General features: G+C 39.1%; 1 protein-coding gene across 1 annotated transcript in view; it reads right to left on the bottom strand.

Moving 5' to 3' along the window:
* LOC150091323 (proto-oncogene tyrosine-protein kinase ROS-like) overlaps window positions 1–17,186 on the bottom strand; it is a 712,204-nt gene that overhangs the window by 693,637 nt on the left and 1,381 nt on the right. The window contains exon 2 of the mRNA XM_090389969.1: window positions 5,803–5,863. Coding sequence (XP_090246095.1) covers window positions 5,803–5,863 — 61 coding nt within the window. The remainder of the gene's footprint in view (window positions 1–5,802; window positions 5,864–17,186) is intronic.

Here is a 17,186-nt window from a genome sequence, read left to right as displayed (position 1 = left end):
TATTTTCTTTCTGCACATCTTCATATTGCCCATTCGTTCTTTTAATCAGTGCATGGTATCTTTAAGTTTCAAATGACACTACACCTATAAAATAATAAAATAAATATGCAGCCATTATCAATAGCTGCAGTATGGAGGCCTCCTCAAGAAGTCATGTTGAGGGAAATGGACCATAATCTGCCATGCTGGTCGAGTGTGGGTAGGCAGATCAACCATATTTCACAGTCAGAGGCTTAAACCCTGGTCTACTCAAAGAGTGTGTGTGCTACTGCACTCCTGCTCCTGACCACTCAGCTATGGAGATACTACACCTATATTTTGTTGAAAATTTTCAAAAATGTTGCCACCTTCTTGTAGACAGAAGAGATAAATAAGATTACCATGTTCTGTATTTTTTGTTGATGATATGTTTGCGTGTGTGAGGGGGGGATACTCTGACATCTCTAATGACCTCCTGGGATGAAGTTCACAAATAACAAGTTGTGTAAGAATAAGAATATTTCTGTTTATTATGAGCTGTTTCTGTGGCAGGAATTCAAATGTGGAGTGCAGAATCACTCTAGAGATTGTGAAAAACCTTCTTGGCCAACACTCTGATCCATCTCAGCAGTCAGCTCAGTTTTTGAGAACTGGTTAGTTAGTTAGGTAGTTAGTTAGTTATTTGGTTTTTAGGAGCATTAGCAACTAAGGCCATACTGCTCCGGGATATGTGGTGGTCATTCCCTGACCTTTCCACATCCTCCGTATTTGGTGGTGACGGGCTCGAACCCCGGTCTAATCAAGAAGCATGTGCTATGCACTGCTGCTCCTTCCCACCTGGCTACGGAGGCGCCTTTTAGGAGAACTGGTTCTGGTGCACTGTGGGAAATGAGGACCATATAGAGCATGACTGAAAACTATACAGGTGGGCATATTGAAAGATTAGCTTTGAGTTGCTGATTTAAATGAGCATCCAGTGGCCTTTTAGAATGGCCATTAGGGTATTTACTGCAACTGTATTGATCAGATGCTCCCTACTGGACTCCAGAAGATCTGCTCATTTTAATGCTACACCGTAATTATGCTTAATATTTCTATAATTGCATTAATAATATAATTTCATGATTAAACATGAAAACATAAATTTATATTAACATTAATTGAAAAGGTTCGAGCTCTGCTTTTGTTAGGCAATACAGTCCATTCCGGTTATTTGGGACACATTGGGACTAGTACATTTTGGCCCGATTAAGCGGCTGCCCCAATTATCCGAAGTTAACGTAAATAGTTAAAAATACAACGTACCCCCCCCTTTACAATTAGTTCACTGTACAATCAAATCACACTACGACGAACTCACCATAGTAAAGTACCATTCACTATACGATGTGTAGTAAGCGCCGGTCATTGTGATCACGTTTGTGAATTGAATTTTAATTCTATTAAACAGCGATTCTAATTAGAGAAAATAGGAGCAATATTATCCACAGGCTATAAAAGTAAAGATATATTAAGCACAAATTTAACCTTTATTACCTTACCTTACCAATTAAAAAATTAAATGATATGTGAAAATCAGAAGAATATACGTGATAATCGGAATAATTAATACGTACTGTAATATTTACATACAAACTAGTTGACATTTCTGTTCACTGACATTTGTCGGTGGGGGTTAAAATTTAAAACAGTAAAAAGATAAGCAATCAATAACAAAGAACAAAGCACACACACACACACAAATTGCAAGTAACACGATATGCGCAAGTGAGAACAGAGTAACGAGTTAGAAAGCTTTAAAAATAGGAATGAAGAGAAGATCTGAAAATTAATTTTTTTATATGATTAAAGATTTCATGGAAGTGTAAACACATTTCACCATAATAACCCACAGAATTCCAGCTGTCGGTATTATCACAAATTCAGTAAGATCGAGCTTACTGTCCATTTATGATAGATTTCACTAACAGAAAAGCCCGATAAACAGGTCACTGCTAATTCTTTTTATTGTTTTATGGTTGTGACCTCCAGAATTTCGACTGAACCATGTGGTACCATTGGAGACAATCGTAGGGTAATCTCCGGTACTGCAGTCTCCTGCCCTGATTAAACAGCATGCTGTCCCAATTAAGCAAAGTAAACCCTGGCTATTTTCTCAATTGGTTTCTATTTTTTAAGATTTTCTCCAAATAAACAGCTGCCCCGATTAACCGGTGGCCCAAATAACCAGAATCCACTGTATCTCATGGCAAAAACCAAATGTGAAGTATTTCTATGTTCATTTATCTACATACTGTAGATAAACGATATAGTAATATAGAGTAATTTACAAACATTCATGCCAATGGCTGGACCACATTTCTTGTAGATAAAAAGCAGCCCTGAGCAATAAATAAGTCAAATTTGACCAATATGAATCAAATCATTAACCCCAGGGGCTCACATCTGGTGAGTATGGGCTTGGCACACCCAAGGTCCTGAGCGGTGATTCCATTCTACTTCTGACTCTCTCTCTCTCTCTCTCTCTCTCTCTCAGGGTAATTCAGAAATTTTTTTTTTTTATTTGGCTGGTGCAGCATAAGCCTCAGGCTTCCTTGCACCATATAGCAAATAATAATAATAATAATAATAATAATAATAATAATAAGGACCTATAATAAGATGATATCAGACCACTTGGAGAGTCAGAACATAATGGCCGAACAGCAGAAAGGATGCAAGCGGAGGAGCAAAGGATGCAAGGAAAAAATAACCATAGATGCCGCAGTTATGGAGCAAGCCTTCAAGAAGCACCACAACCTATACACGGCCTACATCGATTACCGCAAGGCCTTCGACTCCGTACCTCATAGTTGGCTAATAGAAACCCCGAAGATCTACAAGGTCAATCCGATAGTGACAAACTTCCTAGGAGCAACAATGGTGAAATGGAGTATCACCATTAAGGGCGAGAACATCACAACTAGGCCAATTCCCATTAGAAGAGGAATCTTTCAGGGAGATGCTCTGAGCCCACTATGGTTCTGTCTAGCACTCAACCCACTATCCACCAAGCTCAACGGCAGCAAGTATGGATATAACCTCAAAGAAGGAAGAAAGAACCTGTATACACCCTCAACCACCTGTTGTACATGGATGACATCAAGCTCTATGTGGGAACTGAGAAGTAACTCCAGCAACTACTCCGGATTACCAAAAAATTCAGCAAGGACATCAGGATGGAATTTGGTCTAGAAAAATGCAAGACCCACACACTGCACCAGGGAAAATTAGTTGGCTGAAACTACCAGACTGGTAAAGAGATCGAAGCTATGACAGAAGGAGAGACCTACAAATACCTAAGAATGATGCAGCTGAGCAGTTAGAGCACAAGGAAATCAAGAATTGCCTGACCGAAAAATATCATCAGAGACTCAGAAGCCTGCTGAAAGCAAAATTGAATGGAGGGAATACAGTTAAAGCCATAAACACCTATGCAGCTCCAGTACTAACATACACATTTGGGGTCATAGATTGGACTAACACCGAGCTAGAAGATATCACGCGAAAGACAAGGACAATGATGACCAAGAGTCGCCAACACTACCCGAAGTCAGCAGTGGAGAGAATAACAATACCTCGGAAAGAGGGAGGAAGGGGTTTGATAGAATAACAGAAAACAGCGATAGTTAACCTGAAGGATTACTTCGAGGACAACACAGCACCACTCCACCAGGCCATAAGGAATATAGATAAGTGGTATACCCCATTCAATCTAAACAAAGAAACCCGTCCCGCCCAGACAGTACAAGAAACGAAGTTAGAAAGATGGGCAAAGAAGACACTCCATGGCAGACACTATAATGACCTCCATCAAGATCACATCGATAACACTGCTTCCAATGCATGCTGGCCATCCAAGACCAGGTAATCAACCCCAGAAACTATAGAAAATACATCGCAAAGGAGCCTGGAATGTCAGATGACACATGCCGACGATGCCACCTGGCCTCAGAAAAGATCCAACACATCACTGCAGGGTGCAAGGTGATCACTCAGACTGAGTACACTCATAGACACGACCAGGTAGCCAGGATAATACACCAGAAGCCAGCGAGGAAATATCAGTTGACCAAAGAAAGTGTACCATTCTACAAGTACGAACCCCAGGCAGTACTAGAGACCTGAACCCACAAGCTGTACTGGGACTGCGCCATATTAACGGACAAGACCATCCCGCACAACAGGGCACCTCGGTAGCCAGGTGGGCAGGAGCAGCAGTGTGTAGCACATGCTTCTTGATTAGACCGGGGTTCGAGCCCGTGAGCCACCAAATACGGAGGATGCGGAAAGATCAAGGAATGACCACCTCATATCCCCAGAGCAGTATGGCCTTAGTTGCTAATGCTCTTAAATAACAACAACAACAACCTGCACAACAGACCGGACATAACCCTTCTGGACAAGATGGAAAAGGCTACCTACCTGATTGACATAGCGGTGCCAAACACTAGCAATATCCAGAAAACCCATGAGGAAAAAATTAGGAAGTACACAAACCTGAGACATGAGATCAAGGAGATGTGGCATATGCAAGAAGTATCAACCATCCCAATCATCGTGTCAATCACCGGTATGGTACCAAAGACTCTACATAGCAGCCTAGCAGCGATAGGTCTCCCAGAGAACACCTACAAGGAACTCCAGAAAGTCACAATCCTGAACACCTGTAGGATTGTCAGAGATTTCCTCGACCAACAGTAACACCAGACATTACAACCACCCTGTGTACTTGGTAGCAGGTACCCATCATGGAGTGGAATCCCCCAATCAGGGAGAAATAATATAAGAGCAACAACAACAATAATAATAATAATAATTTAAAATCCAACTAAATCTAAAAACTGCATTCCATCCAATAATTTGTCCAAACTTTCCTTAAATTTGTTCAAAAATACCCACCTCCAACAATACTAGGTGGAAGTTTATTCCAGCATTTGATTACTCTTTGGCTGAACACAAATTCCAACATACGTATTCTATAGCCATCCTCTTCCACTTTCGATTATTGCCATCTTATGTATTTTATCTGATAAAGAATAAAGATGCCATCAGAATTTAATTTACTTAACCTTTTAAAGCCATATTCACTTCAATTAAGTCACCAAGCAGGTGCCCAGTTTCCAAAGACTGCAATTTACAGAACCCCAATCTTTTTTTGGCAAGAATATGCTATTGTGTCCTTAACAAATATTGTTGCTGACCTCTGCACTCTTTCCAACAGATCTAGAAACTTTTTAAAAGGAGGTTATGCAGTATGTAGTATTCCAGATGTGGCCTAAACACTGCCTTATACAATGGGATAATCACTTCTTTGTCCCTGCTGGCAAAGTTCCTGTATATATCACTAACAGAATAAAATGACAGAATTCCATTAGCTATTCTAGCATCTTGTTTGCATTGCTGAGAGAATTTCATGTCAGACTGTATTCTGGGATTATTACTCTCCAAATGCAGTGCCTTGAATTCATGGGTTATGGAAGCATTCATCTGACCCAAAACTGAAACAGTCAAGTGGTGAGTGGTTGTCTTCAACTTCTATTGAAGATGATTGTACAATGCAGTAAAAGTTATCTGTAAATGATGCGTATTACATTCTTCACCTATCGGAGGGGTGAACTTATGCTTTTTTGATAAATGAAATTAAATAGAGAAATAGTGCATATAGAAAAATACAATTTGGAAGCAGTGCATACACTTGGCGTTTATAAATAAAAAGTATAATAATGTATTTATCATTGATATAAAATGACCATTTTAATCAGGATAATCTTATTTTCTTACCTGTTAAATAGTGAATATAAGCTGTGATTGCTATGTTGCATCCCATAATGCAATACAGAGTCTGAAAATCAAAATATTATAAACAAAATTAAAACTACTGAAAACATTTCCTTCAGTCCTATTAAATTATGCTTTTACTATTAATCCTGATAACTAATTATATATAAATTTAATTTTATTGAGCTTAGGTCCATTACTGTTTAGTAATTTTATGAATGACTTGAGGAAAGTAACTTGGGAATTTCCTTCCTAGCTTACATTCAAGGTATAAATACTGATATTTAAGATATAAAGGCTGTTGTTCAACATGTTAGCATGTACCAAAATACCAGATTGGATGACTCATAATAACTTCATATTGCATTTTCTTAAATGCCCAATGGTTTCTTTTACTTTTACAAAAAAAACAACAAATACAAGATTTCATTTAATTATGCTCCTAATAATTATATAATATCAGTGTAGCTCCTAATAAGGAAGCATCAGAAAAACATGTGAAATTAGTCTTCAGAGTAATAATTTGCGATTATGGGTCTTACAATGCACATGTTGAAAATATTCGACTGCTGCTAAGAAATCAAAGAACTCTTTCATTTAAGGCCATATTGAATTTTCTTTCACAATGGTTTCTTTAACTTTTACAACAAAACAACAAATACAAGATTCCATTTAATAAGGAATCTCGTATAATTACTACCTCCCTGGCTTCAATAAGGTTTATGATATTTATAAGGTTCTGAAATGGGACAGTAAAATGAATGATGAGGAAATTTCATGGTGTTAAATGATACAAGAACCAGGAAGCATAAATTAAAACTAAAGGAGGAGAACTATAGACTAGACTGTAGGAAATTTTACTTTGGCCAGTTAAAATAAGTTGTCCCCATGGGTAGTTAAGCTCAATGGTTTTGGAGAATTCACAGGCTTCTTTGAATTGCATAGCTGATTCCTCTAGCTTCCCTGAATTGTATAGCTAATACTACTACACCACTTATTGTGATTAGCATTAGCATTAGCATTAGCAGAGGCATATGATGCAAGAAAGCAAGCTTATTCAGCATCAGCCAAAAAAAAAAAAAAAAAAAAAAAAAAAACCCACTCCCATTTCACCCCTCCGTTCGTTCGAAATACCTGTCCAGTTGAGCTTTAAATTTGTTTAGGCTATCAACTTCAACAACCAGTGATGGAAGTCGGTTCCACCAACCAACCACCCGCTGGCCAAAGGCAAATTTCCGCACATCTATCCGACATCCGTCCTTCCTCAATTTGAATTTATGCCCTCTGAGGTGATTATTCTGAGAAAGATGAAGAATCCCATTGGCATTGAGCATGCTCAAACCATTCAAAGCCTTATACACCTCTATCAGATCACCTCGCCGGTGCCTAGTCTCCAGACTCTGTAATTTGCAAAACTTAAGCCTTTCTTCGTAAGAGCAACCCTTTGTTCCATTTACTAATCTTGTTGCCCTTCTCGGTACCCGTTCCAGCAGCTCTACATCCTTCTTGAAATGAGGCCTCCAGACCTGTATACAGTACTCAAGATGTGGCCTTACCATTGCCTTATACAAGGGAATAATCACCTCCTTATCCCTGCTAGAAAAATTCCTGTATATCATTGACAAGACACCATGGGCTACTCTTGCAGCTCGTCTGCACTGCTCAGAGAACTTCATATCTGCCTGCACAATTACCCCAGGTCCTTTTCATTCTCCAACACTGTCAGTGTAGTACCGCAGAGTTGATACGTTGCTCTGGGGTTACTGTTTCCCATATGCAGCACTTTACATTTGTCGATGTTAAACCTCATTTGCCACCTCTCAGCCCATCTGTTCAACCTGTCCAGATCCTGTTGCAGCAGCATAGCGTCAGTATTGTCCTTAACGACCCTGCCAACCTTTGTATCATCTGCAAACTTGGACATTAAACTTGATATCCCATCATCAATATCATTCATAAACACCGAAAACAACAACGGACCCAACACTGAACCTTGAGGAACTCCACTAATAACATTAGTCCACGTTGAGCAGTGTCCATTGATTACCACTCTCTGTCTTCTGCCACTCAACCATCCCCTTATCCATAGCAGCAATTTGCCTCCAATGCCACACTGCTCCAATTTGTGCAGCAGTCTTCCATGTGCAACAGTATCAAAAGCCTTTCTAAGATCCAAATATATAATATCAAAGTTATTCCCTGCATCCAGTTCTTTTGTGACTACATCATAGTATCCAATCAAATTGGTCAGGCAAGACCTGCCCTTAACAAAACCATGCTGCGTCTGAGCTATAACTGAATTCTTGTCTAGATGATCCTGCAGTGCTTCTTTAACCAGTGCCTCCATTAATTTACCTGGAACAGAAGTTAAACTAACAGGTCTATAATTACTTGTGTCAGCCTTTGAACCTCCTTTGTGAATTGGGGTCACATTTGCACATCTCCAGTCCATAGGTACCTCCCCTGAGTCCAAGGAAGCTCTCATAATTATGGCTAAGGGTTTGCTTACTTCCTTTGCTGCCTCCTTTAATATAACTGGATAGATCCCATCCACCCCAGGTGCCTTTTTTATGTTTATCCTCAACAATCTCTCCTCCACTTTCCTCTCAGTTATTACAAAATCATCCAGCTCACTGCCAATGTTTACTTTACCTACATCATTCTCCTTCCTGAATAACTCCTCATGCGTGAATGTAGATGCAAAATACTCGTTTAGATTGTTAGCCACCTGAGCAGGATCCTCAACTGTTGAACCATCAATATCCAGTGGACCAATCTGATTCATCCCTTTCCTTTTCGAGTTCAAGTATGTAAAGAACTCTTTTCTGTTTTTCTTTGCATCCTTTGCCAAGGATTTTTCATAGTCTGCCTTTGCCTGCCTAATCTCCTTTGTGACTTGGTTACAGACCAACTTATATCTATCATAGGCTTCCATGTCACCCATTAATTTGTATGTATCCCATGCATTTTTCTTCTCTGCCACATGTCTCATTAGTTCATCTGACAACCATTTAGGCCTAAACCTTGAACAATATTTCTTAGTTGGTATGTAAAGCCTGGTAGCCTCCAAGATTAGTTCCTTGAATGCTTCCCATTTTGAGTTTGCTGTTGGTAACATCATCAGTTGGTCCCACTGTATAGAATTTAAATACTGTCTCAGACCATCATAGTCGCCTTTACGAAAACAAAAACCCTTCCCTTTACCTCTGATGGTAGTTACCTCCTTGAGTAAATCCCACTTCAACACACTGTGATCACTGCCACCTAGTGGTTCATTTATCTGCAGGTTCTTAATGCATGAAGAATCACTACTGATAATCAGATCAAGAGTATTGCTCCCTCTTGTTGCCTCACGAACATGCTGATGTAGAAAACAATCATCCAATAAATCCACAAAAGCCTTGCTAGTGTGCGAGTGACCAACCCACAAATTCCAGTCAATATCTGGGAAATTAAAGTCCCCCATTATAAGACTCTCTGATTTACTGGCCCACTCTATTTCCCTGTACAATATCTTATTATACTCATCAGAGTCATTAGGCCTATAGCACACTCCTACTCTCAATTTTGATTTCCCTATGCTTATGTCACACCAAACTGACTCGACGCTGCCCTGTCCATCGATGTCGACTGGCTTCACTTCCTTGGACTTTATGTGTTTCTTAATTAATAGCATGACCCCTCCTCCCCTCCTGTCCTGTCTATCCTTTCTATACACATTGTATTCCCCAAATTCCAGTTCCGCATTACTTATATCTGTGTGACACCACGTCTCTGATATCCCAACAATATCTGCCTTTGATGTTTTGAGCAATACCTCAAATTCATCAAATTTATTTACCAAACTCCTAGCATTGGTGTACACGCAGGTATACATGCACCTGTTTCTATTCTTAGCTACCCTAACACAACCCATGTGTTTACTTGTACCGCAATGACTACCAGCAGTCTCTGAAATATCCTGCATCCTGTTTTTCAGACTTCTGCTCATTTCAATAGAAGCAGTGCAAGAATCACTTCCACCTCTGCCACTGGCTACTGTTAATCTATTAGTCCTTGTATCCCCCCCAACTAGCAGTTTTCCGACCCACCTAACACTGCCTCGACAGCATCAGCAAAAATTCTTGCACCCTTTCTATTTAAGTGTATCCCATCCCTGTAGAAGCAATCTCTCCTGTTAACAAATACAGTCCAGGCTGAAAAAAATTCTACCCCTTGAGCCTTGCACAATCCCTCCAGGGCCGAATTGATCGACAAGGCTCTCATCATATACTCCCTCCTATCGTGTCTGGGCAGAATTGCAGACACTTTCAAGTTCAACCCTAATTCACGGCTTTTTTTCAACAGTGACCTGTACTTGCTAAGTAATTCCGCCGGTCTCCTACTCTTAATATCATTAGTGCCAACGTGTACAACTATATCACCTTTTGTGCCCTTAAAAGATGATATCCGCTCTACAACCTCATCAACCTTTGCCCCTGGCAGACATACCCTGGTCCTATTCCACCTATCCTTTTTACAAAGGATGTTCCCCGTTTCCCTGACAATAGAGTCACCAACAACTACTAGTTCCTGTGGGACCAGCGCATTCTGCCTAGGGGGCTGCTTCTGTGTTGCCTGATGACCAAGTGCAAGCTCTGGCGTTGATGTGGGCAGCTGAGAGCTTGATGGGCCCCTCAATTTATTTCCTTCGAGGGCATCCACCCTGTCCTTCAAGCTCTCATAGATAATGTTATCATTCAAGTAATGTTATCACTTTTATGATAATATTACTTGAGTCCCATTCAGATGTATACTAATACAGGGAAAAATGCCACTTATTGTAATCAGTGCTTTGGTTTATGTTATCACTTTTTTGTGATTTATGCATTATTGTGATTTATGCATGTGCAGTGGAATTGATTACATAACATCCTGATTTGTTCTTGAACTCTGACATGTTATGTGGCTAGGTACTGATTTTGCTTCGCACAGTTTGTATTGGTTGTGGGTGTCATTACTCACTGAAAGAAAGCACAATATCTATACTTCTATCAGTCTGCTTTTTTTATAGTAGAGCATTCTTGATTTTAATATTTTCTTTATTTATTTTTAATGGTTTATAGCTTTCTAGAAACATTATGACAGTTTCAATTTTACTAATGACTTTCTGGAAGAAACAGTGGACAATCAGATTAAAATATTTTATACTGCTTGATTTTTACATTTTCTTTCTGCTCACTTCCACATTTTTATGTACACCTTTCCACTCTGCATAAGTAAACAATGCTGAACAGCTGTATTCTTGTTTCTTTGGTTATTGTTATTAGTTTAGCTGAGTCCTGAAGTGATGACAATAAGCTGTGTCCACTGTACTAATTCCCAGTCTATCTCTGAGAATAAATATCTCCCTCCCCATTATAATTCATATATTCATATGTATTTGCTCAATCCATTTGTCTACAAAAAAATCATCATATTCATTGCACTCATTTAGTCTGGAGCAAATTCCAAATCCCATTCAGTTCTCACCTACTGGTTATACTCTTTCTGAATTGATGAGCTCTGAAATTAAAAGCACACTGCTTTCTTCCCTTTTATCATGTCAATCTTTCTTGTACACATTGTATTTACGACATTCGAATTCTGCATCCAGTACATAAAAAAAAAAGGCACCATGGTTCTGATGTTCCTATTATGCTGTCATTAATTGATTTAATCAATACTTCAAATTCATCAAATATATTAACTACACCCCCAGAATTGGACCAGCTATAGTCCAGTGATGGCATAGCCACAAATCAGGAGGCAGCAGGTTTATACACATATGCAACCTGCCATAAAAAATGGCACATTGTGAAAAAAGTGCTCTGTTTTCCACTATAAAAAATGGCCCATTGTGAAGTGCGGCACTAAATATTCAGCTGCCCTTAATAATTCAATGTTTGCAGTCACAATGAATTTGAAAACCTTTTAGATTTCAGATATCTAAATAAACAGAAATATATTAATTTATTAATATACAAGCACGTGAGAATCTCACTTTTTATGTTGTTTATAACCTAAACACATTCCACGTAGTTTGTGGCAGTGCCTTCCCCCCCCCCAGAACTTTTCCATTTAGACATACAGTTAATTCCAGCACTCTCAAATTCAACTGTTTAGCAGTTCCCTATTACTCTTCTATGGATTCATATCTTACAGGCCACTCCAGCTTTTGCAGTATTATTTCTAGACATAAAAAAACAAACAAGACCTTCAAGACTTTTTCAAAACACAACATGCAATAGTCAGCAGCTAAGTTAAACTCTAAAATCTCTGAGGTCTACTCCACCTTTTCAATCTCCTATGACAAAAAATTATATGAATACCTTTAATAATCCAGATAATTTCCTAACTGGTCTCTTTGTGTTTCCTTATACAAATCACATGTCCCTGCAAAACAGAAAGAGTTAAAATAATGTACAATTTGTTGTTGTTGTAGTTAAACTTTAGGCACATCAGTGAGTAGAACTTGGACCACATTGTATCATTAGGTATTGTGTCTTTACAAGTGCATGTTCAGAGATTTGCATATTGTACAGGCTGAAAAACCTAGAATAATTCACTGGAAGCACCCTACTCCCTGCACATCAAATTGATGACTAACTGCAGCCTCAATTGAAAAAGCCATTAAAAATTCATTTGACTGCTACACATAACCAAACAAGTGAAAAGTGGCAAAATGACTGTACTGCATAAAATCAATACAGTCAAACCAATGCAAGAACAAAGCTCATACCGACCCATTGCCCTTCTGCCAGTCATGGGTAAGGCAATGGAGAAAGTCATGAAGAACAAGATACAACAAAGCTACCAGGACAAATGTCTGGAGGCTCGGAACCAGTGTGGTTTCACAAAGGGAAGGAGTGCGGAAGACACAATTGATGAGGTCATTAATACAAGATCCACAACAGCGAAATCAAATACCTCCTAGTCCTCTTTGTGGATTTCAAAGGGGCTTTTGACACCTTATGTTGGCAGTGTCCTGGAGAGAGAGAGAGAGAGAGAGAGAGAGAGAGAGAGAGAGAGAGAGAGAGAGAGAGAGAGAGAGAGATCCTGGGAGGCAGGGGTATCTGAACTCCTCTATAAAATGATAAGCAGATACTTTGAGGACAGAGAGGTCATAGTACGAACAAAATACAGGAAGGTAATCTGCAAAGTCACAAGGGGTGTCCTCAGGGATCCATACTAGGCCCAACATTCTAGAATATGGTTTTTGACAGCTGGCCGGCCAGGAAGTATCCCGATGTTAAATTCATTGCATATGCTGATGATTTGTCAATACTAATTCAAGGAAACGCTAGGCGCAACTTGGAAATGAATAGAAATCAGTAACTACAAGACCTTGCTATCTGGAAGCAAAACTACAAACTAATTTTCAACAGTATCAGCCAAGAAAACAATTCAAATACTAATAAAAGGCTCACTAGATAGAAACAGACCTCCCCTCATAAAACATAACAAAGAAAAAATAAAATCAGCAACCAATTGCAATTACCTTGGTGTCATTATAGACAACAAACTCTCCTTTGCTCATCACACCAGACATCCCAAAGAGAAAGTTAAAAAGGATCAGGCCTAATTGTCAGAATAGCAAAGAAGGAATGGGATTTAAAACCTATAACCCTGAATCTATACTATCATGCAGTCTTTCTACCCATAATGACATATGCTGCTGGGGCATGGGGGGGGGGGGCTGACAAATATACCATCATCAAACAACTTAACCAGGCACAAAGGGCCATACTACTGGTAATATTAAGAGCCTGCAGGATGGTATCTACCCAGGCCCTGCAGATCCTACACAGAAAACTTCCTATTCACTTGAAGATCATCTATCACTATCTAAAATACAGATACAAGAGAGCCCTTCCAACTAACTACGAGCCTTTCCAATTATCAGGCAATAATTTGGACATCACAGCACCTTTAAAACAAGAACTTCAGAGAATTAGGTACAGACTTACAGAACAATGGCAGACCAGCTGGGAGACTACCCCAATAGGATAGACTATGACAGTCTTTTTCCCCACATTACAAGAATATCCCAAATCATAATCTGCATGGTTTTCACCCAGTCTCCAGGTTACCTGTGTGCTCACTGGGCATGGAAGCCTAAATGAGAAGCTACACAAATTGGGAATAGTAGAGACCCCAAACTGCCATTACTGCCAACAGTCAGTCATGGAAATGTGCTATTTCACTGCCCAGCATATACAGATTACAGATGCCAACTGGCCCTACAGCCAGGAATGAAACAAGAACTAGTAACCATAACAGGGAAAATTATAAGGCATTTTGCAACTTTTGAGCTTAAGCATTAAGAAGGCAAACCACAATAATATCACAACAAAACACCTAGGATACACTGACAAAAATAAAATAATGTGACAACACTGTACTTGACTTACCAAAACTGGCAATCTTCCCCAGAGAGGGAAACTAAAAGATGGAAAGAACAAGAAAACAACCCGGACTTGACTATACAAACAATAGCATTAGTAGAGGCATACGATGCAAGAAAGCAAGCTTATGCATAATCAGCGAAAAAAAAAAAAAAAAAAAAAAAAAAACCAAACCCGCTCCCATTTCACCCCTCCGTTCGTTCCAAATACCTGTCCAGCTCAGCATTAAATTTATTTAGGCTATCAGCTTCCACAACAAAAGATGGAAGTCTGGTCCACCAATCAACTACCCACTGGCTAAAGGCAAACTTTCGCACATCTATCCTACAACTGTTTTTCCTAAATTTGAGTTTATGGCCTCTCAGTTGATTATTCTGAGCAAGAGGAAGAATCCCATCAGCATTGAGCATGCTCAAACTATTCAAAGCTTTATATACCTCAATCATATCACCTTGCAGGTGCCTAGTCTCCAGACACTGTAATCTGCAAAACTTAAGCCTTTCTTTGTAAGAGCAACCCTTTGTTCCATTCACAAATCTTGTTGGTCTTCTCTGTACTTGTTCCAACAGCTCTACATCCTTCTTAAAATGAGGCCTCCAGACCTGTATACAATACTCAAGGTGTGGCCTGACCACTGCCTTATACAAGGGGATAATCACCTCCTTATCCCTGCTAGAAAAATTCCTGTATATCATTGAAAAGACATCATGAGCTACTCTTGCAGACCATCTAGCTGACCCTGCTATGCAGGGTGGGATCAATGATAGCCTCATCTTGAGGTAGGATTGTGTCAACACTTTACCTGTGTACCAGAACAAGATGTACATTTCTGACCCCCCCATCAAGGGGTGGGATCACTGCTGAGCTTGGCAGCTTGCTGCCAGGGTGGGAGCTTGATGACATTGGCAGCTTGCAGCCATGGCGGTGTAAGTAGGAGGCTCTTCCCCTATGGGGAGAGCCTCCTACTTACACTCCCATCTTAACTCTTACCTTTCCCTTCCCCCCTCTACAACCATACTTCTCCCACTATGCCCTCTCTTTTCCTTCACAGGGCTCTTCCAGAGCCAGTCTCTGCCAGACCCAGCATGAGATGTATACAACCTGGCATGCCTCCACATAGCAAAGGATGGGAGGCAGGGAACACCTGACCAGGTGTTGGATGTTCCATCCCTGCTAAGATACAACACACTAACAGAACACATCACAACTCTTACACACCCTACACTACAAATGTATGACCGGACATTGAAAAAGCCTCATCACAGATGCACTTAAGCAGTGAATGGGGAAACCCTGCGGTCGGTAACAGCAACAAATCTGACATTTGTACTGCCACAGAAGACTCTTTCTAGCAATTCAATGATATCTGCAATGAAGAACTCATAGAGAGTAAGACTGTTTGTACTCTCCTTATAATAATGAGGATAGTTTTATTAAATATTCTTTTAGCAGCATGGTGCACAGTTATATCAAGAAATGGAAATTGGTCAAATATTGAGAACTTCAACTTGCATGGTGAGCTTTTTAACTTTTATTTTTTAAAGGATTACAGATTATTCTGAGATGTTTACTGGTAATTCCTGTACCACTATGGTGACTTCATTTACATAGAGTTGTTAATTAATTTGATTACACATTTCTTACTTGTTAATATTTAACCTTTATTACCTATATGTGTAATAGAACATGAATTATCCAATTGAAACCTATTAGTGACCATCTGGTAATGGTTAATTTTAGCACTTTAAACAGACAGCCACAAATACTAACATTCCTGTAATGCTGTTCTTATGACACCATCAGCCTCACATACTAAGAGTATGTGAGGGTGATAGTGTCATAAGGACAGCATCACCCTCACATATAATTAAATCTATACCGTACTCACAAACTAAGAATTTTTGAATGAAAACTCTGGTTAAGGTCTACTAGGGCCAATCGTAGTTTGTACCTGAATATGTAGTTTGTATTCAGGGAGAGAACAAGGATTTGGATGTTGTACGGTTAGACATCTGATTGGTGGCTAACCTTTATGAGCATCTTAATTATGTGTGTGGGAATTCAAGATTACCTTAGAAGGAGAGAATGGCAGTTCTCTCCTTCTAAGATAATTTGGCAGTATACAGTACAGACTATATACTGCAAAACAGAATGGCAGTTCTACGAAAATAATTATTTATGGCACAGTGACATTCTAATTTGCAAACAGCATGTGTTGCTGAGAAGCATTAGTATTAGAAGAGGCATATGATGCAAGAAAGCAAGCTTATGCAGCATCAGCAAAAAAAAAAAAAAAAAAAAACCTTCCCATTTTCACTCCTCCATTCATTCCAAATGCCTGTCCAGCTCAGCCCTAAATTTATTTTAGGCTATCAACTTACAGAACAATATCAAAAATTCATAAATCAGGAGCAATTTTCCCATAGATATAACAATATTATGAAAAGATGAGTACCATTTTTATTATTTTATTTTTTATGGTATCTATGTTACAGTAGAATTAGCATTAAAATGGCTATATGATAAAAGAGAGCTAGTGGCTTATGTATTCTTTATTTAATACATACACACTACGATAAGGTATATTTTAATAAGGCAGTATAAGTATAATAAAGGTCTCATTCCAAATCTGGTAATGTACCCTTGGTTGCCAGATTCAAGAATTTGTACAGTATTTATTTATTTTAAATTATTTCTTTCCTGAAAGTTAAGTTTTTGAATGTTCTCAGTTGTAATAGTAATGAATTGTATTGCACAACCTAGGAAAAGCATTTTCTATGCTAGATAGAGTTGGTGGAACAATGTGGCAAATGGAGCACTCTTTTCTGGCCTTAAATTAAAATGATTGTATGTGTATTGTTACACAATAAAAGTAAAAAAAGTAAAGTGCAGCCATTATCAACCCACTGCAGGATGGAAGCCTCCTCAACAATTCATGCTGAGGAAAATGGACCATAATCT

This window comes from Mastigoproctus giganteus, chromosome 1, assembly GCF_048544385.1.
Source record: "Mastigoproctus giganteus isolate SK-2022 chromosome 1, ASM4854438v1, whole genome shotgun sequence".
NCBI classification, from domain to species: Eukaryota; Metazoa; Arthropoda; class Arachnida; order Uropygi; family Thelyphonidae; genus Mastigoproctus; species Mastigoproctus giganteus.
This window is presented reverse-complemented; position numbering and strand designations above follow the sequence as displayed.